The sequence below is a fragment of the Ictalurus furcatus genome, chromosome 14 (genome assembly GCF_023375685.1).
Source record: "Ictalurus furcatus strain D&B chromosome 14, Billie_1.0, whole genome shotgun sequence".
Classification (NCBI taxonomy): domain Eukaryota; kingdom Metazoa; phylum Chordata; class Actinopteri; order Siluriformes; family Ictaluridae; genus Ictalurus; species Ictalurus furcatus.
Genome location: NC_071268.1, coordinates 4740264 through 4767941, shown reverse-complemented (window position 1 = coordinate 4767941; position 27678 = coordinate 4740264). Strand labels below are relative to the sequence as shown.

The following is a 27678-nucleotide window of genomic DNA, read 5'->3' as shown; positions in this document are numbered from 1 at the left end:
CTAATTTGCATATTTTGTGATGCAACAGTTGTATTTCAGTCCGGTAACCAGAGCAGTCCTTGACTACAAGTGCGTAACGTGTGAGATGCCGAAAATGTAAACGGCATCCTTTTGTACGTGAACAGTTCTTAAAGTGAAATTCTTTAGTAGCTGCTCACGAAGACATCATTTGTCTGTGTGTTTCTTGGCAGTCACATGAGCACGTGAGCACGAGGCTGCACCAGCGCTTCCAGACCTGGCTGGATGGATGGCTGAAGGAGCACGTGAGCCGGGACATGGCCGCCGAAACGGCCAAGTGGCTGATGGGAGAAGGGCGCGAAGGGCTCATACCCTGCACTACGACCTGCGACCCAGAGACGCTCCACTTCAGGAACATCAACAAGTACAGAGTGAAATACAGCAGTGGCTTCAAAACGCCGTGAAGCGGTGAACACCGGTTTAGAAGGTTATCGGGGCAGGTTTAGCGCGCAGGGGAGGAAATGGACTTGGCAACAACTTTCTAAGGACGACATGACGGCACTCAGCCGCTCTCATGTCACACACCAGTGGGGGCCGGCGTACATCTAGATGTTTTTTTTTTGTTTTTTTTTAAAACAGCGTTTCTAGCTGTACCCATGCCCACGTTTCTATCTGTGCCAAACCATGGGAAGAAAACACCCTTCCATCAAACTGCATAAAATTTAGTCTAGAGCTATTCTAGAACAGGAGCCGTTCTCTCGTTCCCAGTCCCACAGAGATAAAAACCCCAGAAGTTTGACTGGACGGCTTAGCAGGACGTTAACGTATTACTGTAAGCACAGGCTGCGTAACGGAAGAATAGGACGCTGAGTCCAGGATTTATTCTCCCTCTCTATACGTAAACAGATGCTGTTGAACTCGGTGATGGAAAAACACTCAAGACTCAAATTTAACTTGGGGATAAGTGCACTTAACTTTGAACAGACAAAGGAATATATGTATGTAGTTCTCCAGCCAAAGTTTAGTAATTCCATAAGCACTGTCGTTACAATAAGCTCAGATCATTTCCCATCGTAATGGCAAATATCTAATAATGAAGAACTCTAAGAGTAAGTTGTTGTGTTTTTTTTATATATATAGTTAAAAGCAAAAAAAAATAGAAGAGAGCAATAAAGATCTGCGGCGTCGTGTGGTGTTTAGGATAGAAAGTGTTGAACGAATGAATGAATGAATGAAGCTTGCAAACGTGTAAATGCTACATCATTTATATGTCAGAATGAGAGTGAGACGTGAGCACAGATTTGTCGGCCACCCTGGCAGTAAACCTTACAAAGTTGCTGGCAAAGCCCAACGCCAATACACCAGCTAGAGCACACATAAACACACACACACACACACACATACACAAATGAAAACTTACAATGGACGCTCCATAGACACAGAACAGTTCACTATTTGTAAATAACTTGTGTATATATATATTGGCAGCCTTTTTTTTTTTTCTTTTCTTTTTTTTTAAATGAAAGACCTGTGGTGTTGTTCACGTGAAACTTTGCAGGCATTCTGTGAACTTTAGGAAGAGCGATGGCTAAAAAGCAAACATGCAAGACAAGTTTATTACTGTTTTTACCAAAGGGAGTTGATTAAAATGATTTTTCTTTTATTTCTTTCTTTCTTTCTCTCTCCTTTTTGTGTTTACTCCTCCCCCCCACACTTTTTTGTCTTTTTTAATAGTAAAGAATTGTTCATTTTTGTAAAAGTAGAAATGTATCCAGGTTCTTGTTTTTTGAAACGTTTTTATAAGGAAAAAAAAAAAAGCAAAACAAAAACATTTTAATTTTTCGGAAGTTGAAATTTGGGCTCATTTCAGCACACATTAATCACTGCCTGTTTGGATACGCATCTGTTTCTCTAGTCTGAACACTGAGGAAGCCGAGCGGTCGAGCTCACACTGTCCTCGGCTAACCGAGAAGCCCCGCGAATGTAACGCGCCGCATTCGTCACGCCAGGTTTTCTTCTTCACCCTGGATAGATTTCTGCTGGATAAGAATATAAATATATATAGAAATATATAAATATATACATTTTAAAACTGAAAGTCACAAAAGCATGTCTTTTTTTCTGTGGATCATCATAGCCCCTTTATTTCAATATTATTTAAGATAATAATAATAATAATAAAAGGACATTTGTAGCAGATTTGGAGCATTTCTTTCTGCAGTGTGTGAGATGAAACACTAACACTATGAAACACTATCGTATGGGGAAATGGCTGAGCAGTGCTGGGTTTAATCAGAAGAGGGAGCCAGACATTTATATTATTCATCACTTTCAGTGTAGTCAGTTGTGCCTGTGCATCAGTACTTACCGGATTCAAGTATTCGAATATTAGTATTGAAATACACTACATGGACACCTGACCAGAAGAGTGGAGGTTAACAGTAAAGGGGGATTAAATCTGGAATGGGATGTTCAACCATCACACATGGGTGTGATGGTCATGTGTCCACAAACTTTTGGTCATGTAGTGTATGTTCGAGACAAACAGTGTAAAATATATTTTATAGCTCTTTTTTTTTTTTTTACCCAGAAGCATGTAGCATTGCCTCCTGACAGCTCCACAGTCCCTGGTTTGATCCTGAGCTCTGATTACTGTCTGTGTGATGCTTCACATGTTCTCCAGGTGTGTTCTCCACATGTTCTTCACTCTCTTTAGTGTGTGCGAGCTTACTAAAGATGACTAAATGATGTTCACCTGCTTAGAAGTGTCATATTATGGTAATGGTAAAATGGTGGTGCTCGTAAGTTTGAACGTTCTCTATATCTGCTTTAATGTCCGATTTTCACACGAGTCCTAAAAGTAGACAAAGAGAATCCAATCAAACAAATGAGAAAAATATTATACTTGGTCATTTATTTATCAAGGAGAAGGATCCAGTATTACATATCTGTGAGGGGTAAAAGTATGTGAACGTTTAGGATTAGCAGTTAATTTGAAGGTGAGATTAGAGTCAGGTGTTTGTAATCAGTGGGATGATGATCAGGTGTGAGTGAGTGAGAGCCCTGTTTTATTAAAGAACAGGGATCTGTCAGAGTCTGATCTTCACCACACATGTTTGTGGAAGTGTATCTTGGAATGAATAAAGGAGACTTCTGAAGACCTCAGAGAAAGAGTTGTTGAAGCTCATCGGACTGGAAAAGGTTACATAATCTGTAAAGAGTTTGGACTCCACCAATCCACAGTCAGACAGATTGTGTACAAATGGAGGAAATTCAAGTCCATTGTTCCCCTCCCCAGGAGTGGAGACCAACAAAGATCACTCCAAGAACAATACATGTAATAGTCCACGAGGTCACAGAGGAACCAGGGTAACTTCTACCCAACTAAAGGCCTCTCACATTGACTAATGTTCATGAGTCCACCATCAGGAGAACACTGAACAACAATGGTGTGCATGGCAGGGTTACAAGGAGAAAGCCACTGCTCTCCAAAAAGAACATTGCTGCCTGTCTGCAGTTTGTTAAAGATCACGTGGACGAGCCAGAAGGCTAATGGAAAAATGTTCTGTGGACAGATGAGACCAAAATAGAAGTTTTGGTTTAAATGAGAAGGGTTATGTTTGGAGAAAGGAAAACACTGCATTCCAGCATAAGAACCTTATCTCATCTGTGAAACATGGTGCTGGTGGTAGTGTCATGGTTTTGGCCTGTTTTGCTGCATTTCGGCAGGATGACTCACCATCGCTGATGCAACAATGAATTCCGAATTATACCAGCGGTTTCTAAAGGATAATATCAGGAAATTTGTCTATGAACTGAATCTGAAGAGAAAGGGAGTCCTGCACATTCTTCTTTACTTCAGTCTCAGTCTCGTCCAGACACAGTGCATTTGGCAGGCAGTGTGCACATGAGTGACAGTGCTTTCTTTCTAGGCCATTATTTTATTCCATATGGTGTGAGTCACTGCGCTGGTGCGGTTAAGTTGATATGGAATGGAACAGGAACCTGTGGTGAAGACGCGCACTTCAAGCTGTTCGTTTTACTCATTAGATCATCAGTTTCAAGTTTAATGCTTTTCTGGATGGAGCGATGGGAGATGTATTGATATAATTAAAGACATTTTGACATGCATTCTGTCCTTTGCTGTGACACTAGATATCACTCATGTGAATCAAAGGAATTTCATGGGTAAGGAATAAAACATGATTGGGTGTGCTATTATAGTAAAATAATAAATGACTGTTTGTTGTGATGTGAAACTGAGGGCCAGCAACATCCTGAAGCAGATCATTTTCTAATAATTGCATGTCCCAGATTGTTTCATTTTATATTGTGGAACATCCAGGAAAAACAAGTTAGTTCCTTTTCTCAATTAAGTTTAATAAGACAAAAATGTAGCTTGTCATGTTGCTGAGAAACAACAAAGTGCAAATTCCTGGCCACCCAAGGCTCATTGATGCGCGTGGGGAGTGAATGCTAGCCTGTCTGGTCCGATCCCACAGAAGAGCTACTTTAGCACAATTGCTGAAAAAGTTCATGCTGTCTAAGATAGAAAGGAGTCTGAACACACAGTGCATCTCAGCTTGCTGTGAATGGGGCTGCACAGCCACAGACCGGTCAGAGTGATGAATGACCCCTGTCCACCGCCGAAAGCGCCTACAATGGGCACATGAGCATCAGAACTGGACCATGGAGCAATAGAAGAAGGTGGCCTGGTGTGATGAATCACGTTTTCTTTTACATCAAGCGGATGGCCTTTTGCTTGTGTGTCACTTACCTGGGGAAGAGATGGCACCAGGATGCACTACGGGGAGAAGGCGGAGCTGGCAGAGGCAGTGTGATGCTCTGGGCAATGTTCTGCTGGGAAACCTTGGGTCCTGGCATTCATGTGGCTGTTAGTTTGACACGTACTACCTACCTAAACACTTTTACAGACCAAGTACACCCCTTCATGGCAACAGTATTCTCTAATGGCAGTATCCTCAGCAGGATAATGCGTCCTTCCACGTTGCAAAACTTGTTCAGGAACAGTTTGAGGAACATGACAGAGTTCAAGGTGTGGAATTCACCTCCCAATTCCCAATCCAATCAAGCATCTGTGGGACGTGCTGGACAAACAAGTCCAATCCATGGAGCCCTCACCTCGCAACTTACAGGACTTAAAGGATCTGCTGCTAACGTCTTGGTGCCAGATACCACAGCACACCTTCAGAGGTCTTGTGGGGTTCAAGCCTCAACGGGTCAGAGCTGTTTTGGCAGCACAAGGGGGACCTACGCAATATTAGGCATGTGGTTGTAATGTTATGGCTGATTGGTGTATACCATATGTATGGAATTCGTTAGTAGCTTGCTTGCTTTCCTTTCTATGTCGAGTGTGTGTGGTGAGTCGGGTGGCTTTGGAGTGGTGAAATGGCTGTCTTCTCCTGACAAGTCAGCATGACTCAGATGCTTGCTGTGACGAGCACTCGACCTGACAGGTGCGCTGCGAGACGTCTCCTGCCGCGAGAGCTAATGAGAGTGGACTGGTGCTGCTGCAGAGAGGCTCAGAAACCTTCTTCTGCATGACTAGGCTTTGATCTCCTAATCAGCAGCTAATCCTGTACAGTATGCTGGGCCAGTCTCATCTCTGAGCTATAGTGAATATAGATGTTTTGAAGCAGATTGATATTTAGAGGGTTATAATGACAATTATACGTGTGGCAGCTTAGGAAAACCCGTTGCTGTGACAAACGGCCAAAAATGACAAAATTCGTTTTTAACCATTAACATGCTTACAGTTGAGGCCAACAGTTTACATACACCTAAGCTAAAGATATCCAATCTTTAGTTTTTCACAACTCCACTCAGTTCATGTTACACGTTACATTCTTATAGAGAGTCTTCTTAAAGCAGAGTGTCTGCTTTGTTCCCGACAATGGCCATTTTAAAACGGTGGATTAGAGACCGATTTATTTCAGTTTTAATTCATTATATCAGAATCCCAGTGGGTCTAAAGTTTACATACACCAAGTTGACTGTCTCTTTAAACTATCTGGAAGATTCAAGAAATTTATGAATTTGGAAGCCGATTGTCATAATTTGGAGTGCACTTGTGGCTGTATTTTTTGCCATTGACACCATGGGAAAATCCAAGCAACTCCATCAAGGCAAAAAAAAAAAAAAATGTGGACCTCCACAAGTCCTTAGGTGCATTTTCCGAACAATTGAAGGTACCACGCGCATCTGTACAAACAAATGTATGCAAATATAAAAAAAAAATCTTCGGACCACACGGACACACCATCATTCAGGCACAAATTAACTCCCAGAGATGAACAAACTTTGGCACAAAAGAGTCAACTGAACCCCAAGACAACAAAGGAATTTATGAAGGAGTTGGAGGCATCGCATACTAAAGTATGTACGTCCACCATTAAGAGTAATAATTCTGTATCATCATGGTCTGAAAGGCTGTTGGGCAGGGAAGAAGCCCCTACTCCAAGATTGGCATAAAAAGCCAGACTGAAGTTTGCATGTGATCACCAGCTGTTTGGAGGGGTGTTCTCTGGTCAGGTGAAATAAAATTGGAACTGTCTGGCTATAATCAGCAGCACAATGTATGGAGGAAAAATGGTGAGGCTTGTAATGTTAAGAACACCATCCCGACTGTGAAGCATGGTGGTGGCAGCAGCATCATGTTATGGGCTTGTTTTGCTGTAAAAGGAACTTTTGCACTTCAGAAAATCGATGGCATCATGAGGAAGGAGTATTCTGTAGAAATACTGAAGCAACACCTCAATACATAAAAGACAAAGTTAAAATTTGGTCACGACGGAGTCTTCCAGCAGGACAATGATCCCGTGTAAGCCTCCAGAGTTGTAACAGAATGGTTTAAAGACAACCAAGTGAAAGTAAGCCCTGAAGTTCTGTCAGGAGGAAGGAGCAAATATTCCAGAGATGTATTGTGAGAAGCTTGTGGAAGGCTACAAGAAGAGTTTAATTCAAGTTCAAGTGATTTAAAGGGAATGCCATCAAATCCTTACAAAGTGTATGTGAACTTTTAATCCACTGGAAATCTGATTATAGTATATAAAAGCTGAAATAAATCAATGTCTTATCTATCTATAAATGTCCTCTTTCAAAAGAATTATCAACAAATACTAGCTTTACAGCAGAAAATATATAAAGTTTCAGAAATGTTTTTTTCATAAATGTTTCTTTCATAATGGGTTCCAAATATATTCATTCAATTCAATTTTATTTGTATAGCGCTTTTTACAATAGACATTGTCTCAAAGCAGCTTTACAGAAATATCAACACAGTATACAGATATAAAAGGTGTGAATTTATCCCAACTGAGCAAGACACTGAGTGGCGACGGTGGCGAGGAAAAACTCCCTAAGATGTTTTAAGAGGAAGAAACCTTGAGAGGAACCCGACTCAGAAGGGAACCCGTCCTCATCTGGGTAACAACAGATAGTGTGAAAAAGTTCATTATGGATTTATATGAAGTCTGTATGGCCTTAGGAGCAGCCGTAGTCCCAGCAGTCTGGAATTAGAGAAGATTTGAGCTCCATCCAGAGGCAGAAAGGATCTGGATCTCTAGTATCTCCATAAATTCATGTGGGGCTCGGCGAAAGGAGAGAGGGATAAAAAAGATAATTATGACTGCGAAGTAGTAGAACAGAATCTAGTCAGGGTAGGCTTGAGTAAACAAATACGTTTTAAGCCTAGACTTAAACACTGAGACTGTGTCTGAGTCCCGAACACTAATAGGAAGACTGTTCCATAACAGTGGGGCTCTATAAGCGAAAGCTCTCCCCCCTGCTGTAGCCTTCACTATTCGAGGTACCGTCAAATAGCCTGCATCTTTTGATCTAAGTAGGCGTGGCGGATCATAGAAAACCAAAAGGTCGCTTAGATATTGTGGCGCGAGACCGTTTAGTGCTTTATAGGCTAATAATATAGAGGTAGATGGAATGTTCCCTTTTTATAGCTTGTAAGTTCAGGATGACATTAAAAATAAAATAATTCCCACTGAGATAATATACAGATGACAACAGAGTTTGTAAAAATTTCTATTCATTTCTAATAATCATGTCAGTCTTTAATAAAAATGAAGGCTGGTTTTAAACATGGAATGACTGCTGAATGGATGAGACTTGAAAAGTCAGTCAGGCTGTAGGCTAGTAATCAAGGCATCTTGCATATTATATTAAATGAAATGCAAATTAAATTAATAAATAGTAGTTGCTTTTAAGTACGCAGTTGAATTGGACCGGAATCTTTAAATGCGATTTGCTTCTTTTTTCACTTGCCGAAGTGTAGAAGTCTTAGACGAGTAGAAAATAATAAATGTTTCAGAAGGTTTTCCCAGGCCTCCATGCAACTATGATTCAGAAAGCCAGCGTACCGCCATTAATCGGTCATCTCCTCTCAAAGTATTGTAGTCTAAAGCCAGGAAAAAGTGACCAAGCTTTTCCAGCTCTAAGTCTTGACACAAGAATAAAAGCCTGGAGGAGATCATGTAACACATTCTGAGTTCCTTCTTACTTCGGTATTTGGATCCTTTCCTCTCCTAAACCTCACATGCCAGCTCACATCGGATTCTCCCAACCCCGGGACAGAGTAGTGTAGTGCCCTGATCCGTGCCTATTTGGCACTTGATGGTGCCCCTGAAAAGCCCTCCTGCCTATAAAGCCAGTGTGATGTGTACAGAGTAGCTGACAGAAGGCCTAGTGTTTCAGTCTTCCACTCTGCTTACCTACTACTGTGTCAAAACAATGACTTAATTCACCCGAGTAGGGGAGTGTCAGGGTCCGGGCTCATCAGTGGGACAGGAGGTGCACGTGGGAGGGCTATTGAGATGCAGCCGGGGGGAAACTGATTCTTTCAACAGCGATCAGGTCAGAAAGCATGGCAACAGCGCTGCAGCCTAATGGGAACGTCCACTGTGCCGCGGTGTCCGGGCCTGTGAAGCGAACACGTTGAAAGGGCAGCCTTTTAGCTCCCTGCAAGATGGATTCGCTCTCTGTGGTTACTGTTTTGTCGCTGACAGTGATGTAGGAGCACGCGTTTCTGACTGAGGTCAAGTAGATAATGCGTTGTTCTGTCTTATGTGGAGGGAAAACACATCCTTCAGCCTAATTCAGCATGTAGACAGCAGAATTCAAGTTAATATTATTGTAGGAATCTTGTAGCAGGTTATGATCATGTATTTTAAAGTACTGCTCTCTGCTTTAAAACAAGAATGTTTACTCATAGGCGCACGGTGGCTTCGTGGTTAGTACGTTTTCCTCGCACCTCTGGGATTGGGATCTTGAATCTCACCTCAACCCTGTATGTGCAGAGTTCACATGTTCTCCCCATGCTTCTGGGGTTTCCTCCAGGTACTCTGGTTTCCTCCCCCAGTCCAAAGACACGCGTTATAGGTCGATTGCACCTCCAAATTATCCGTAGTGTGTGAATGGGTGTGTGTTTGTGTGTGATTGTGCCCTGCGATGGATTGGTGCCCCGTCCTGGGGTTCCCTGCAACCCTGTGTAGGATAAGTGCTATGGAATATGGATGAATTTTACTCATCCTCGTCCATCCAGCAAGAATTGCTTCTCATTTTCTCCATAATGTTACTTGAAAATAGTCCATGACCCGGAATACATGCTGACACACACTTGCCGGCTAAGACTGTAAATTATTCCCTTCTGTGCACTCAAATTTGAATGTGTGGTGTTTCCTTCTGTCTAGGTCTGTAGTTATCTTGTGGCTTTATTTCCCTGTGTTGTACAGTACAGTTCAGGATCACACACATGTGCCCAATGCCACAAATTTAACAGAGGAGCTACTCAGACTTGCTTCCTGATTGAACACAAGATAAAGCTGATGGCACTGTATAATCATGACCACCCAAGTGTTCCCATTTTTTTAAATGTTGTGGATCTTGGTTGGAAAGTTGAAGGTCAAAGCCAAGGGATGAAGGAGGGAGAGAGCAGAGCAGCAGTAATCTAACAGAAACCAACAAGTAGAAAGAAATACATTTAAATTTTCTATACAAAGTAATAGAGCCCACCAACCACACTACCCATCTGAGCACAACTAAATCTTCTGAAAGGTTTTGTCAGACTTATGGGAAATACAGAATATGGAAATAGAAGTTACGGTCACGGGATGCTTTTTTTTGTTTTTTGTTTTTTTGGACGGTTTTTATGCATTCGCCACTGAGTGATGGAGGATTATGTTTTCGAGTTGTCCATCATTCTGTCTGAGATACCCCGTCAGAGCAATATATCAAGAACAAGTGGCAGAATGTTTGTAGGATTTTTATAGAAGTATCATTGAAGCAGCAGATGAACTGATTTTGGAATTGATCCAAATAAGGGTCAAGATCATAGCAAGGTCAAAGTCTGAAATAGTTTTTCTTCAATAGCCTTCTTCTTGTACTGACCAGCCATAACATTAACTACCTGCCTAATATTGTGTAAGTCTCCCCTGTGCCACCAAAACAGCTCTGACCAATGAAGGCATGGACTCCACAAGACCTCTGAAGGTGTGCTATGGTATCTGTCACCAAGATATTAGCCACAGATCCTTTAAGTCCTGTAAGTTGTGAGGTGGGGCTTCAATGGATTGGACTTGTTTGTCCAGCACGTCCCACAGATGCTCAATCGGATTGAGATCTGGGGAATTTGTCATGTCCCTCAAACCATTCCTGAACAATCTTTGCAGTGGCAAGGAGCATTATCCCGCTGAATGAGTCCACTGCCATTAGGGAATAAAAGTTCCCATGAAGAATTGTACTATATGTAATGTTTAGGTAGGTGGTACGTGTCAAAGTAGCATGATGTAAAAGAAAACGTGATTCTTCAGACTAGGCCACCTCCTTCCATTGCACCATGGTCCAGTTCTGATGCTCACAAGCCCATTGTAGGCGCTTTGGTGGTGGACATGGGGTCAGCATGGGCACTCTGACCAGTCTGAGGCTACGCAGCCCTATACGCAGCAAGCTGTGATTCACGGTGTTCTAACACTGTTTTATCAGAGCCAGCGTTAACTTTTTCAGCAATTTGTGCTACGTTACCTCTTCTGACGGAGTAGTGTTCGCTCCCAATGCACATCTATGGGCCTTGGACCCCCAGGAACCTGTCACTGGTTCACTGGTTGTTCTTCCTTGGAGCACTTTTGATGGGTACTATCCGCTGCATACTGAGAACACCCCACAAGACCTGCCGTTTTGGAGATACCCTGACCCTGTTGTCTAACAATCACAATTTGGCCCATGTCAGAACCGCTCAGATCAAAACACTTGCCCATTTTTCCTGCTTCCTACACATCAACTTCGAAAACTGACTGCTCACTTGCTGCCTAATATATCCCACCCCTTGACAAGTGCCATTATAACGAGATAATCGATGTTATTCACTTTAATTTTATGGCTGATGGGTGAATATCTGGCACTCCCATTGATGCCATCAGTGTTGAGTTCAACTTGTTGAACTCAATAATGCTTTTCAGATTCTCTCACTGTGCTCTGAGAGAGGTGGACTCAAGCACTGACTTATCTTTCAGAATGGAGGATCATCTCAGTCTGCAGCTTCTGACTGAACTGCAGGTCTTGTCATGTGCAAAACGGTATTAAAGTTAAAAAGTCTTTCTTTTGTCATTTGTCTTCATTGCACATTGATATTCTTGAAGTAGCTCCACTGACTAATACTGGGCATATAACATCTACTAAATAAAATCTATAAATGTAAATGCAATATCAAGTATATCAAATAAAAATAACAACAGAACAGAACAGGTCTCATTTTAACATTCATTGCAGGCATATCACAGAAAACCCCCAGAACCTATTCACATAAAAAGAGTGATATTCATGGCAATTTGCTGATGATAATTTTTCAGGAGTGGTGCAGCAGGTAGCGTTGTAGCCGTGTAACTCCAGGGTTCCCGGTTTGATTCTGAACTGTGTGTGTGGAGTTTCTCTGCATGTTCTTCCTCTGGGTTCTCCAGTTTCTTCCCAACTCCAAAAACATGCTGGTTGGTTGATTGTCTATGCTGATTTGCCCCTAGGTGTGAATGAGTGTGTGAATGTGTGTCTGCACTGTGTGCCCTCGCTTCTCACGCAACGTTCCCAGGACGACGACCCTGACCAGGATAAATCAGATGGATGGATGAATGAATTTAGTCGGTGTCTTTCAGTGGTGCTGGAATAACAGGATTAAAAACTAAGTCATTACCCACTTCAGATTTTGTCTGCAGGTAAATGGAAGCAGGTTACTATCTAATGAGTGAGTCTGGAGTATGCCTTGTGTCAAGTTCAGGCACATTGTAAAAATCAGTGAGCCAGTAATGAGGCCCTTTGTCTCATTCCATCTGTGCCAGCTTTAGTGCCTGTGAGCCAGAAAGAGTAAAGAATGACTGCGTACTACTCCCAGCCTGCCTCATCCTTCTCTCCCTCTCCATTCTAATCCTGTAGCCTGAAGCATCAGCAGAGACAGAGACTGACTAATTGCCGCAGCACTGCATGAGAGACGTTGGTGGCTGAAACATCTCATCTGAGACAGACAGACTCTTTTCAAACCAGATAGTTCACAATTAAACACATTTAAGGTCAGGAAAATCATGCTAAATGTATGAAATGGTCCGCACTTATATAGCACCTTTTAACCTGAGCACTTTACACTGTTTCTCATTCACCCATTCACACACCAATGGCAGCAGAGTTGCCCTGCAAGGCATTAGCATGCCATCTGGAGCAACTTGGGGTTCGGTGACTTGCCCAAGGACCGGGGATCGAACCACCAACCCAGAGATTAGTCACGGTGCCACAGCTGCCACACCCGTGGTATGATCCTCTTCTCCCTTTATTTCTTCTTTAATTCACAATTTTTGAGTGTTAAATACCAAGTAAATATTATGTGCTGATTCCTAACCAGACGGCTACACAAAATAAAATGTAGCATGATACAGCAAGTCAAATAAACACATCCAATCCCCAAATATAGTACATCTATAAACACTTTAACTATAGGAATTATGCAATATATCAGATACAATAGTATAAATTATAATAATGGTGAGGTTCTAGTGTCTCTTTGGTAGCAGGTAATGGCAGAAAACCTGTTTGCTGTAAATGAGGAGAAAACGTGTTTTTCATTAGCATTACATTTACACAACAGCACTGTTAAATTCTTTGAAATGGATTGGTCCGAAGGTATTGATTAATTTTTAATATAATTTTCTGTAACAGCACGGCATTATTTAACATCTACAGAAGGAGTTTCTGGTGTCAGCACTTTGAAACTGTCAGTAAGTTTCAGGATGTCTTTTCAAGAGTCTTCAGGATGGAGGAGTCAGAGTTTGCACTTTCTGGGTTCTCGGTAACATAACTAGCAGAATTTATAGTTTTATTTCTTTATTTTTGTCTTATTAGCTAAAAGTGAGAGAGAGAGGAAAAAAAGAGAGAGGCTGATGAGGGAAGGACTGTTTTATATATAATACTAACTTGTCTTGGAGATATTCTACACCATTAAATGTAACTATAAAAGGTTAAAAGTATGATATGTTGTTCAGAAATTAACTTAAAATGATATTCCATAGCACATTGTTGTGGTATAAGAGGAATACAACAGTTAGAGATGATATTATAGGAAAATAATCAGCTTCAGTTTGGTCTCATAACAGTACACACACACGCACACACACATATATATATATATATATATATATATATATATATATATATATATATATATATAAAATCGAGCAAGCAATTGTAATTCTATTGTTAGGGTAGAATTACGTAGAGTATTTGCTAATAATAGGGAATTTATATACAGTATGTGTGTGTGTGTGTATATATAATATAAATTAATACTTTTTTCTCTTTTGGGGGAATTCAATACCTTTGATATAAAAACGCTTGAGCTAAAACAAAATGCACACACGTCAGATCCTGGGTTTCAGTTTTATTCCTGTTATTTTTGCGTATGCAGTACCACTAAAATGCACATCTAAAAAATAGTGAAAGCCTGGACAGAGGAAGATTAAAACTGGATAGAAGTTTAGCACAGAACCACAATTAGGACACACATGGACATGCAGAACTGGCCAATGCAGAGAAGCTTGAGATGAGTGGACATGTTGCTCAGATCCCACATCACAGTACACTGAAGGACTGTTGCTTGACGTTGGGGGAGGATTTGGACTCATTGGGGTGTCGGAGCTCATCATGGTGCTTTGTGACTGGCCGATGTTGTCTACAGCATCATTCCCGCACATAGATCCTTGTGCACACCACATCATCTGCTCCGAACGTCTGTGAGAAAAAACTGCGTCACTTTATTAAATGAATTCCACCAAATCATTACATCCTATTACTATCAAAACATGATGTGTTTTTGGCCGAGTGCCAGCTCGGACATCAGTGACCGTTCGGCAGCTGCTTAGTCACATGAAGCAGATGTAGAAAATTGTCACAGTGTGATGACTAGAGCGATACACAATCAAAAGTCTAGTTTTAAACAGTTCAGAAACAGTTCGCTTATTTGTACTTCAGCTAAATTTAATGAGGCATGCATGTTTTATGGAAATGTTCCCTAGATTCAGTGTGAATTCCCAAAGACACAATCACCAGCCTTGACTGCTTTTATTTCGAATTCTTTCTCTTCCTTCTCGCCATTATTCTTCCTTTGTGCATCATTTCTAAGCTTTGTGGTTTGTTTAGACGCCTACGAGCATCTCTAGAATTAATGAGAACGGCCAAACGATCATCCGGGTCGGGCGGCTATTTGAGTTGGACGCTTTGGCACATTCCAGGTCTCAGTCTGGGTTGGAGACAGACAAAAGCTGCTACAGCCACGGTCATCCCACAGGCACAACCTTCATTTATCCATTCTGTGTTTTGAATGATGGAATCCAAGTGAGGCTTTTGTACCATAACTCCATACGGTTTCTAGACAGCAGTTTAATATTTACAGTAAATGGTCTTAGTGGGACACGTATTTTGCATTAATATTGTTCAAGAATGTAACTCTGTGTACATGTCAAGAATAAATTCAGTATGTGTTTGTTTAAAAAGGAGGGAGACCAGAGATTGAAGGGAGAAAATCTTTAACTTTGGGTGTAGAGAGGGCTCCGAGTGGGGGTGGGGGTGGGGGTAACATTACTCACGCTCGACTCCAGGGTCCCCAACTCAATCCTGAGCACCAGTTAGTTTCTGTGCTGCCTCCAAGCTGTCTGGTTTCCTCCCACAACCCAAAAACATGCTGGTAGGTGGGCTGGTTATACTAAATTACCCATAGGAGTGAATGAGGGTGAATTCTACCGCCTCACACCCAGTGTTCGCAATACAGGCTCCAGATCCACCACACTCCTGACCAGGATAAAGTGCTTTTACTGAAGATGAATTAAAGAATGAATTAATTATCATTATTTTTTAAATAACAAGTACTCCTACTCAGAAACATTTCCATGAAAAGTCATTTTTACTTTTTACATTTACATTTTACCTTCTAATTTACAAATCTCAAAAGATCATGACTCTTTTCTTCTTCTTTTTTTTCCTTTCCTTTTTGCCCCACTGCCGGTCCAGACTATAACATTTTTGTGCATAAATAAGTTAAACGTATTAATCGTCCATAGGACTGCCTATTATCCTTTTTGCACACATTAAAGTTTGATGAAACCTTTAAAAGATTAAACCTTTAATGAAAAAATAATCCTGTCTTATACATCATATAAATTCAATTCACTTTTGTTCTGTTTCATATGTATGAGGTCTTAGGAAAAAGTTTGAAAGCTAGCCCTGACCCCTCAACCCTAAACCTTGTACCATTCATACTAATACATAGGAGTCATGAGCTATTAGTTTTGTTTAATTTCTTTGTGATACCCCAAAATACCCCAAACCTCTGCTCTTTCACTGGAGTACAGTTTTCCTCCTCTTTCTTAATCCATACTTATAAAATAAATTGAGGGTGAAGTTCATGTTAATCAGCGACACATCATGTCATTGCACTGGCAGTTTAACTTTATGTATTTAATTTGAACCTTCCTGTATTGTACAAATGCCCTTAAATCATAAGAAGTATTAGTTAATTGGGCTTTGTAGCTCTTCATTTACTTTAGTACCATACGTGTCCTGGATGTTAAACAGGCTTCTAAGTCATCTATTAAAGCAACCAACTTTGTTGCTCCGTCTGCGTCTCTTCTCATAATTATCATTGGCTGGTGTATCAATGGCTGAATAGGGAGTACTGTTTATTTCTAGGGGCTTGGTGAAAGTTCATATAAAGGTTACTAAACAGTTCTCTCATGCTGCTGGGATGTGATCGTATAGAGCTCCTGAATGTGTTTTCTGGCTCGTTGCCTAGCTTTGGGGTGGGCGCAGAGTGCACTGGGTTTGTTTCTCTCTCTCTCTCTCTCTCTCTCGAAGGCTCAGTCTTGCTCCATAACCACTGGGCAAATCCTTTAACGTCTTTGGAATTCCATAATTGTATGGCAGCCATTGCAGATTAAGGCACTGAGGAAAAAGCTGCCACAGAATTCTTTAGCAAACTAAGTCGCGCTTTGGAGATGACTCAAGATAGTGAAAGATAGTAAGCTTTTACACTTACTGTATTTCAACCTCGTTCCTAAGCATTTAAAGGATTTGTAGGAATTCAAATGAGCAAGAGAGATTCTGTCAGATTTCATGGGAATGAAAAGCTACAAGCTCTAACTCTGCTCTCTCACACTTTTTGTATGAGATGTTTGGTGGGAATTTATGAGTGTGCATTGCTGAAGTTTGAGTACTGTGCACGACTGTAAACCGACTTTGCTTATCAGCACTGTATCCAACTGTCTTTCCATTCTCACCAGTATGAGTTCATCCCCCTGCAGTTCCCTGGACCAGTACGTCTTGGGCCCATCACCATCCACCAGCGTCTGCTTGCAGTAAATCTTGTTCTCTGTCTCCCAAGTGGCCAAACTCTACAAACAAGTTGGAACATACAGAGAAATCATCACACAGACAGCAATAAACATGAGTGGAGCACGGGCAGTCAATTTAGACAATGATTGGCGCATAGATGAGCCCTCATTAATGCAATAAAGACTGTGTGTAATGGATGACATGTCTGTGGTTGGGATTTAGGGAGACAGAAAGCATTGCAGTTTCAGCTCCTTTCAGCTCCAGGCTCAAATTCATGTGTTGTCTTTCGTGTCCTTTTAGACCCTTGTGATGAATGTCTCTGGCAGCACGTCCTCTATGCCCCCAGTTATTAACCCTGGTTATTATCACATGAGGCTTGTTTTGTGGCACATTTTTGGGACTGTATATTTATTAATAATGTTTATACCTGGTCTAGGCTGGATCATTATCGAAAACTTCACCACTAAACATGGACCCTGCAAAAGGAACATCCCTCGGAACAACAGCCAGCTGCTTGGGGGATGAGTTCAATCCTCCATGCAGTTCCCTGTGATCCCAAGATTGATAAAGAGCATGGATGTCCTCTGGGCTTGGGCAGGGGGTTAAAAAAACACAGCTAGCTGGTACAGGTAGGACATGATCATTATAAAATGATGACTCTCTAAGATATAGACTCTCCGTCAGCACTCCGTTATCCTAGGATGGCCATAATTAAAAGTTCATGACTACCATATTTCTGCAGGAAAATTGTACCCTGGTCACACAAGTGTAAGGAAAGTTTCCTCAGTCTCCATCTTCAAGCTTCTTCAAGGAGACAAAAGGTGGTGGTCTTAGACCATGAATAGACTCAAAGACTCAAAGGCACAGTAAAGGTCCATTACTCAATACATCTGCACTCTATGAACCATATGGACTTTTTTTTTCTCTAAACCAAACTGTCCCCTGTATAGTGCATACATTTTATTCAGTTCTGGGAAGGAGAATTACAAATACATGGTCATGCTGTATGGCCTAGCTAATGCCCCACTGATTTTCCTCATTGTTTGTCAGTGAGGTCCTCCATAACATGCTTCATAAGTTCATAATTGTGCCCATTGACAATATTTTGGTATACTCCTCAGGAGTAGAAGAAAAAGTTTGTGACTTGGGGGCTATATCAATGAGGTTACTGGAGCACAAGTTGTATGTGAAGGCAGAAAAGTGTGACTATACCATCTAAGTCTCCATCTTAGGGCATCACTTGCTTTTACACGGGTTTCATCAAGAATTTCAGCACCATCCCCACACCCATAACTGTGCTCCTCAAAGGCATGCCAATGTGGCTCCCCTGGTCTTCAGCTGCAGATGAAGTTCACCTCATTAAAGAGGAAGTTCACCACAGGGCATTCATTCTTTCTCATTCAGATCCTTCACTGCCATTCACCTCTGAGGTGGGGGTCAGTCAAGGACTACTCAGTTGCCTTTTTTCTCCTGGAAGCTCACAACAGAACTTTAACTATGATGGGCAACTTGGGTCTCCTTGTAATAAAATAGGACCTGGAGGATTGGACATTAGCTGGATCGGGGTCTTCCTTCTTTTGTTGTTTTCACAAACAACTGGAGAACAACATCTGGAAGGCCCAGCATCTACCTCCTCACCAAGTTATACAGAAGTGTTTTGAAGAATACTAAAGCTGAGGTATGGACATGGGTGTACAACCATCAACCATGACCTTGAGCTTAAAGACTCTGTTCCAACCACTTTTCTACCACCCACCTTCTTGGACACTTGGTCTTGGTCACATTGATAAGGAGATGAAAAACACTCCAGGTGGAGATCCTGGAGTTTTTGACAAGCTCACCATGGAGGTCTATGTTCTAGAGGCCTTAAGAGGTGGACTGGGTACACACTTCTCCAGCCAGTAAACAATGAGTAGTAATTTGCACTCAGCAACTGTTATCCTCCCACTATTAGTTGCCGGGTTTGCACATTTATGTGCAATTCCTTCACTGTATGTGCTTGGGCTAAAACTTCTTATTGCAGGAAATGTGGAACCACTGCCTATACCCCAAAGGCCATGGAAATCCCTCTCTGTGGTATCACTGACCTCCTAGTGTCAGAAAGTACCACTTTACTGGTGGTCTATCAGTTCTCTAAAGCCAGCTGTCTCATCTCGGGGTTTTAATGATCATGTCCTCACACACATCTCTTGGAAATAATGGAAGTAAAGCTAAATTCAATAAATACACATCTGGACTATTTTAAATGCCAAACCTTTAACTCTGAGACCTATCTGAGAATAATGACAAACTTCTAGCTAAACATCATACTGCATAACATTTCCATAAACAAATGAGCATAATCAGAAGATAAGTTATTAAGTTATTCTACTAACCGTAACCGGCATCAGTTTTGCACACATTTTTGTGAGAGTTGTGTGAATTTTTAAGAATGTGAAAGTAGGAGACCACAAAGTCCTCAGTTTAATGAGCTTAATGAGTCTTGGCCTCTGCTGTTGTGTGTTAAACTACTTGGAGGTTTGCACTTCAATGAATCATCATTCCAGGCACTTAAACTCTTTGAATAAAGCGTGGCTCTAGCTTTAGAGCCAATTGAAGTGACAGCCAGTAGACAGCGATTCACACAGCTGCAGTGTGAGAGTGAAATATTAATCACCATATCAAAGGTGTAGCAGAGATCAGAACTTTACTGTGCCAGAGAGGGACAGAAATGAAGAACGGCACCCAAACGAAGCAAGGGGTGGTGTGGGAGAATTTGGGGAGATTGACAACAGGTCTTGTAGCTGAATTCTGGATTAGTTGCAAGGGTTAGATGGCATGCAGGAGAAGACCTACCAGGGGCCGTTTGCTTTTGCCATCATGAGTGTCTCTATAAAACGACAACAGCAAATGAAGTGGAACTTCTGAATCACAAGTATCAACTGTGAGTAGCATGGAAAAGACTTAGTGTCTTCAGCTCTTAATATTAATGCAAGCTGAATCTATTGGGAGTATCTTCAGCTAATGAGCTCAGTCAATGTGTCTTGAAATTTAGACCCCATTCAGTGAGAAGTGATATGCAATATATTATAATTAGGCATTTGTAAACTGCAATATGATTGGATAGTAGCGCATCATGTTGAGAAGAATCAATGCATCTGATTGAGCTGTATGTGAATTTAAGGCTCTCTCATTTGTCTGCTCATGTCTAGACACATTTTATATAATCCCATGTACACACACACATACACATACACATACAAACCCTAATTTCCACAGTGATGTTGCTTAGCTCTCAGTCTTTTGCTTGTTTGGCTCTTTCACTCATTGACATCCATGATAAACTGACTCTAGGAAGTCATTTCTCCTCTCCTCTCACCCTGCAGGTGAACACTTCTAAAGTCTGTCTCTATAGCAACAAGCCAGGCAAAAAAAAGCTTCATTTGTCAAAGTCTTGTGCCCTCGGTCCCTGCTAAGTGGAACAACACTAAGGCTGCAGCTACAGCTACAGATTGAGAACTGAATAAACTGTTGTTTAAGGTTATAATGGACGTTTTTAATGATTATCAGTATAAGAGCTGCTCAGAGTGAAAACACAGACTGGATACACTGGTAGCTCTGCCCTTGTGAGATAACATTAGCAACAGACAGCTGCTGGTGTGATGCTTCTTTCTCTAAATCCCATTCATTGTGTGTGTGTGTGTGTGTGTGTGTGTGTGTGTGTGTGTGTGTGTGTGTGTGTGTGTGTGTGTGTGTGTGAGCACGCTTAGGCAGCTGTAGCTCATTACTCAAATTCTGGCTTTAGGGAAAGCGGTATTATTCCCAACAGTATGCTGGTCTAAAGACACTGAAGCAGAGTATCATTATCGGTTTCCTAAGAGAAAACCAAACCCCTTAAAGAGGTAGTCTTACTCACTACATGCCTTTCCCTTTCACTGATTTCCAGCATCATATGTCACTGATCAAAGATCTGGTTTTATTTTAAAGTTTGGGTCTGCACTGAACCATAGATGTAGGTGTATTGCAACACAAACTGAAGGAGAGCAGACCACTGACACTTCCCTGGGGATAGAGCAGTGTGATAAAAGTGCTGAGCAGAAAAGCATGTCGATCATCAGGCTTAAGTGTACAAGAACGGCAACACAACCCTCTCTAGGGAGAGACGAGACACACAAAGCTTGATGGTCACGGTGGCTCGAGCATGACAGTGTAGTAGAGAATGGTCTCTTTCCCTACACAACAAGAGAGTTTATAAGAAGTGTGTTTGTTTCATATATATTCTTATTCTGTACTTGTATTCAGTTTTCAAAACCCATTACACAACACTCCATCTTTTTCCTGATGATTATTCCATCATCTTATCCACCGCCAGAGCTCAAACATCGCTCCTGTTCAGCTGTCAGTTCTCCTGCAGTCGCCATAGACCTTCCATTCCTGTTCTTTTATTATTTGTTCTTCTGAGAGAAGCAGACTCTGAAATGTCAAAGAGAATCCATAAATGTCTGAGTAATACAGTCCTTCAAAGGACTCAGAAAAGCGAGGCCTTTGGGTTTACATATGCTTTGTTTGAGTTTGCTGATGCCATGGTTTTGGCTTGACTTTAACAGACATGATTCATACGGTCACAGACGTCAAATATGGCATCTAATTTGTCTCCTTATTGCATAATGTGTAATACAAATAATGTATTTCAAAGACTTTGATTGGAATATTATGTAATATTTGTCCTCAGAATGAACCAATTTAATGTTTAATGTATAATTACTATATTTCGATTTTAATGGAAAAATAAACCATGAGGCATCATCTTAAAACTGATTTGAGAAACTATTCTATTCAAAAGCAGGTCATCATGATTGGAGAAATATGGCTACATCAGAGATTACTTTGGTCTATAGGTTTCCGTCGCTCCGTGTCTGCTCTGGTTAAGGCTCTGTCTTTTGCTTTGTTATTGATAAGCTCAGCAACATGCAAAAGGATTTTAATTTGTACACAGAAAACTGTTGTGAAACTGTTGTGTTGGATTCATTGGAGTCTGAAACGGATTCTTTACATGCAAACATTATAAATTAAGATGTCCAGACTTTTCCTGTCATTTTGCATCAAATGAACTAATATCACACCAATTTACAGTGAAGGCACAAGCCTGGAGGAGAAGTGAAACATGGAGAGAGCATCTAATGCGATCCTTGCTTTACCATTTAACCATGTGCTGCAATACTGTTGGAAAATGCTCTCATGTTCACCCATTACACACGTGCCTGATACTTATGTAAGCTTCTCATGGTATACCTTACACTTCCTGCCATCCACGGTCTCTTCGTCAAACTCTTTACCGATGTGGAAGTTGATCTCCGTGGTACGCACTGAAGTGGAGGTCTTGATGTAGAACTGCTCTCCATCTTGGCGGATCTCCACGTGAGGCTTGGCAGCAGCCGCCCCGGCCACCTTCCTCAGCATGGCGTTCACGCCTGCCAGGGCACAGCATGGGGGTCATAACAAGCTCTGCTGCCTAGAAAACTCACCCCACCCTGACCTTAACCTTCAGAGAGCGCTTACACCAAAAAACATTTCTCAACTCAACGTCAATCAAAATCCCACCACCATCATGCTGGGAGCAACAGAACGAAATGTTCACTGCTGAGACGACTTGCTGTGGTAAGAATGTGATGTTGCAATGCTTAGGGAGAGTGTGTGAGAGAGCATGTGTGAGAGCGTGTGTGAGAGCGTAGAAGTTTTCGCGGAAACCCGTTTTCACGTCTTTTAGCTCTTTTTATCTTTATGCTGATCACGATCTGCAGAAACCATCTCAAGGAAATATAATTAAATTCTCTGTCTGCACAAGTGGACTCTAGTGGGACGTGTTTCTTTCTTTTCTTTTTTATTTTTTTTAAGAAAAATATAAATTATGGAGCTCATTCCACACACAGCCCCATAAACCCTGTCTGGCGTGTCAGTGAGACACAATTTGATAAGGTTTGGGTTTTAATGGATCTGGATCTGTGGTCTGTTAATTGAAGGCTGAAGATACAGAACTGTACAGTGAGTACGGTATTACTCAGTATGTATGGTAGTACCTAAAGTTTCATTTTTGAGTTCAACAGAATGCCTTAGTTTGTGCAGGACCTTTAGTCTGGAGAACGGCATTAAAGTTAGTTTAATGTAAACTTTGACTTTGAATCAACGTCATGCGAAAATGTGACAAATTTCTGAGCCTTTTGAGAGAACTGCAGGAAACGCAAACGTTTTATGACACGTTGACATGTTATGACATTTAGATTGCACTAAACAAAAAAACAGAGCTGCGCTCCATATTGTACTTGTAAATGTTAGTATAGAATAACAGCAACAATAACAACAACAATAATAATATTTCGTACAATAATATGTATTGGTAATTTATTCATTTATTCATCTTCAATAACCACTGTATCCTGGCCAATGTGCTTAATAATAATAATAATAATAATAATAATAATAATAATTCATTATACTTCATTGTTTTCCTTCAAATGATAATTATTATGTAGTTAAATATGGCCATTATAAGAAAATGTATTTGTTTATATTTATTTCATATTTTTATTTATTTATATTATTTTTGCTACTGTACTGAGGACACACTGTATCATGTGCCTTTGCCAGAAATGTATCAGATATTTTGATAATATTTTGATGCCAACGTTGACCAAGAAGAAATAGGGGGGTCTAATTGTATCTAAACTGCATAACTGTAGTTGAATTATGTGCTTAACAGAAAAGGAGTTAAATCAAAGAAATTTTTTTATTTTTTATCAAAGTTGATAATTGATATGGATCAAATACACAAAAGAACAATGCAAATTGCTGTCACTCTGAAAAAAAATGACATCAAGTGAAAGTATAGGATATGATATAAGATTACGATTATAAACCAAACACAGTGTTATTAAACCTATTTCTAGACATTTTTTATTTAAAGCTAAAAGTAGTCTTTAAAGTAGTCTTTCTAGGAAGAAGCAAAATCATCTGCTAACAGAATAACAAAATTTAAAACCTGAAATAAGTAAAAATGTCTAGAAATAGGTATAATAAACTTAAGTGATGTTTATGGTAACCATATTACAGGAAATGCTCGATACATTTGGCTGTATTCAAGATATTTTCACTCGCTAAGATGTCTTTTTTTCTTTCTTTCTTTCTTTCTTTCCAGTGCATCTCTTAACAATTTATACCAGATTGATTGAACTAGTACGATCCTCTGTGTTCTATGTGAAACATTATTTTCATAAATGCTTTTAGTAAATAAGATCAGTATATACGATTATTCTTTACTAACACTGTATGAGTAAAAAACACCTGGATTGTTGAGCGGAGGACAGAGTCTGATGCCGAACAACCCTTTTCCAGCAGAGAGGGCAATGATAGATCAGAGAGCAGCTCTGCATGTGCAGTACACAATGATGAAGAGTGTCTTTCTTTTTACAGAACACTTCAGACACACCGAGTGAGCGATTTGCATGGCCAGTTGCAGTTGACATGGGTACGGCCTGACCGAGTGATGAGATGCACAGAATACCAAAGCTAAATGAGCCCTAATCACATCTCTCCAAATGTGCCTCGCTGATATATGAACACTGCTGTGATGCTGTTAGCTGGAGTTTGCACACACACACACACACACACACACACACACACACACACACACACACAAAGCCTGAAATTCTGTAACAACATTCTGAGTGCAATCTTTCACAGATTTGATTGTCAGGAGTAATTTCATTTGCATTCCTAAAAGGGACGAGTGGAAAGACATCATTAAACATGTTTGATTTCAGCCATGAAGCATCGAACAATCTCACACCACTGTTTCATTAGGAGCTGCTCAGAGCTGTGTCTCTCAGGTCTCATATTAGTTCTATACAGGAATTAAAGTCAGATTTTGAAGGTAGGCATACTGAACATGTGCAAATGTTGGAGTGGAGTTCACTGATATCAGGGAAATATGATTAATACTTTTACTGAAAACTTATTTTACAGTCCTAATGTTGTTGATCCAGTGGCTGTCCTTTTTCTTATTGGGTCAGCATATCTATGTTTTAGATTTTCTTGATTTTTGCACACACACACACACACACACACATGATATGGTAAAAAGACATTAAATGATCTAGCTGTTAGCAATTGTCTTTATTAAAGGAAACCATTTTGCAAATTTTTTAATGAAAGCATTTCACTACAAAGCAATGTAAAACTGTATTACATCATCGTATTATTATTATTATTATTATTATTATTATTATTATTATTATTATTATTGTTGTTGTTGTTGTTGTTGTTTTCATTTTTGTTGTTCTCATCATCACCATCATGCCATGCTATGATTTACATTTCCATCAAATTTCAGGGTCGTAGCTTAATTCTGCTTGCAGTTCAAATCAAACAATTGTTGGAGAGCTCCATTTCCCTGTAACCCCGCTTAATTTGACCTGGATTATATATTAAATAAAGTATTTCTCTTAGTTTTACAAGACATTGTTTACGCTGGCCGTGCCAGACTTGACTGTGCAACATGATAATAATAATAATAATACACCAGTGTACACTAATGCAAGATCGTATTATAACAGCAAAAATCTATAGCAGAAAACTGACCCAGTTTTACACAGACTGCCTCAAGGGCGTTGATTACTCAGGGGACTGGTCTGAGCCTCATCAACTCATCTGCAGAAACATGAACGCATTCAGGATACAGGATTTAAGACCTCGGGCTGTTCCACTGTGATCTACTTTTAATGCAAACCACGACTAATTAGTCCTCTAGCTGCTGCCTGTCCTTCTACTGTACAATAGCCGCCTGTCACGGCTGAAATCCAAGCGTCAGTCGCTCATCACATTAAATGATAAAGATGTACGCACGTTTGATGTCCTCAATGTTTGATTCATGTCTGTGTTGTGATAAATAATGCAAGAATAAGGCAGAAGATGAAATGCATGAGGAATCTTACCCAGGGCTTTGAGAAGTTCATCAAAATTCTCACTGCTCTTCATTTTCCAGGTGCCGGCAAAGTTGGGATGCATTTTCTTCAGTCAGGTTTAGTCATACAGAGAACCTCTACTATCTCTCTCTCTCTCGCACTCTCTCTCCTGCTTTTCTGCTCCTCTTCCCTCCCTCCTTCACTAGCTTCCTTTCCTGCCCCTCCTTTTCTCTTCTTCCCCTCTCCTGCTTCTACTGTCTTCATTGTTCACTACAGTCACTCTCTTCTGTCCCTGTGCCTCTCTCTCTTTCTCTCGCGCTCTCTCTCTCTCTCTCCACTTCAATTAAGTTTTTTTCCACATTCAATAAAACTAATGCTGTCATTGTTTTTTACTCTGCTGTTTGACGATGGAAATGTAAATTTGCCAAGGAGACTGGGCTGAGAACTGTCTGAATGTGGGCTGATACTGTGATGAGCACGTTTCAGCCTCTTCAATCTGAGCAAAACACACCAGTGAAAACAGAGAGGACTGATGTTTTCAAACAAGCAAACTTTTCGATATAGGCTACACTCACTAGAATAGCTCTCCTGTCTTCTGAGGGCAAAATGTATGCAAATTTGACTAAGATTAACCCCGCCCACTTTACACAAGCGCCCATGTACAGTAAGTAGCTACACATGCTGTAATTTTAATCACCTTGGCAATAGTCAACAATAGAGTGCTGAAAAATTTGTCCTAAAACCCTTAAATGAGTTCACAATTTAGCACTTCTGATTCCATCGTCCAAATTCAATGGTATTTTGAACGGGTTTTTGCTCAAATGCCTGAAATAAGGTCTGTGGTTAACACAAGCTCAAGATATTGTCACGTTTTATTCTATAGCATAAAATAAATCAGTAATACCCCACTCGTGATTTCGCTAAGCTCTTACATGTCTAGAAAAAGGCAGTTGCTAACAAGTGGCTAATTAGGACTACAGAGGGTGTCAGGCTGTCTACTACAGCCTTGTTGTGTTTATACTCATGCACTTTGTAATGATCGGGTATGATGATGTCATGTGTAGAGTCAGAGTAAAATAAATTGCAGAGACATTGAAAAAGACATTTTAATTCTGGATGTGATTTTATTTTATTTAAGTTTTGTTATATTCCGTGTATGTATATATTTAATCTTAGGCATAACTTAGAGGGTGCACCCTAGGGTATCATATATGTATTGTACATGTGTAATTTCACTCACTCTAAGTTGTATATAAATCATTCTATATTTACCTTATTAATTGTGCTGTCACTGTTATTGTTTCTGGAAATCTGAAATCTGGTCTACACATTATATACATAGTACATATTTAATATATGCTACAAGAATTGGCGAGAGCCAGCCAGGAGGTAGTGCTATTGAACCATTGGGAAAGCTATTATACCATTAATAACATGGTAATAATTGAAGAGCGGGGAATTAAAATTCCAAACACACTGATAATCAGTGGATTAACTAGAACAGAAGTAGATGAAGAAATAATTGATGTTTTGAAAAAATATGGTTCTATTGCTAGACAAATTATTATTAGTAAACCCGGTTCACCGTTTCACCAAGACGAAATACTCGAGTTTCAAAGTGGATCAGCCCTAAAATCTCTTGAGCCCGAATTACCTTACATTCATCAACTGTCAAGTGATCCTAATGTAACTTATCACGTAAAATCACTGTCGAGCGTCTACTTAAAGCAGGTAGGACGCAGCGCCACCCAGAGTTACATTGACGAATTGAAGGAAGCTGCAAAACTTAGTGGTAAAGACTTTGAAGTAGTGTTCAAGAAGATGCTCACTCAGATGAGTGAGGCTGTCATACCTATTGAGTCCGAAGATGATGCTGGTTTACCTGAGGTGTTGTCGG

General features: G+C 40.5%; 2 protein-coding genes across 2 annotated transcripts in view; one reads left to right on the top strand and one right to left on the bottom strand.

Annotated features, from left to right (window-relative positions):
• Positions 1-2155, top strand: part of sin3aa (SIN3 transcription regulator family member Aa) — a 30283-nt gene extending 28128 nt beyond the window's left edge. Inside the window, exon 21 of the mRNA XM_053642045.1 lies at positions 192-2155. Within this exon, the coding sequence (XP_053498020.1) occupies positions 192-422 (231 nt within the window). The 3' untranslated portion in view covers positions 423-2155. The remainder of the gene's footprint in view (positions 1-191) is intronic.
• Positions 2156-13887: 11732 nt separating this feature from the next.
• Positions 13888-26105, bottom strand: crabp1a (cellular retinoic acid binding protein 1a). The gene is made up of 4 exons (XM_053642287.1): positions 25812-26105; positions 22117-22295; positions 16791-16904; positions 13888-14250 (listed from the first exon to the last, which is right to left on the bottom strand). The coding sequence occupies exons 1-4, from the start codon at positions 25882-25884 to the stop codon at positions 14200-14202; spliced, it is 417 nt and encodes a 138-aa protein (XP_053498262.1). The 5' UTR covers positions 25885-26105; the 3' UTR covers positions 13888-14199.
• Between the last annotated feature and the right edge of the window lie 1573 nt (positions 26106-27678).

Bases quoted from the DNA above. Each gene is read 5' to 3' on its own strand.
- crabp1a (XM_053642287.1), bottom strand. From the start codon at position 25,884: ATGCATCCCAACTTTGCCGGCACCTGGAAAATGAAGAGCAGTGAGAAT. The intron at 22,296-25,811 runs GTAAGATTCCTC...GTGCCCTGGCAG, and splicing joins TGAACTTCTCAAAGCCCTGG to GCGTGAACGCCATGCTGAGG. The intron at 16,905-22,116 runs GTATACCATGAG...ACTTGTTTGTAG, and splicing joins TGGATGGCAGGAAGTGTAAG to AGTTTGGCCACTTGGGAGAC.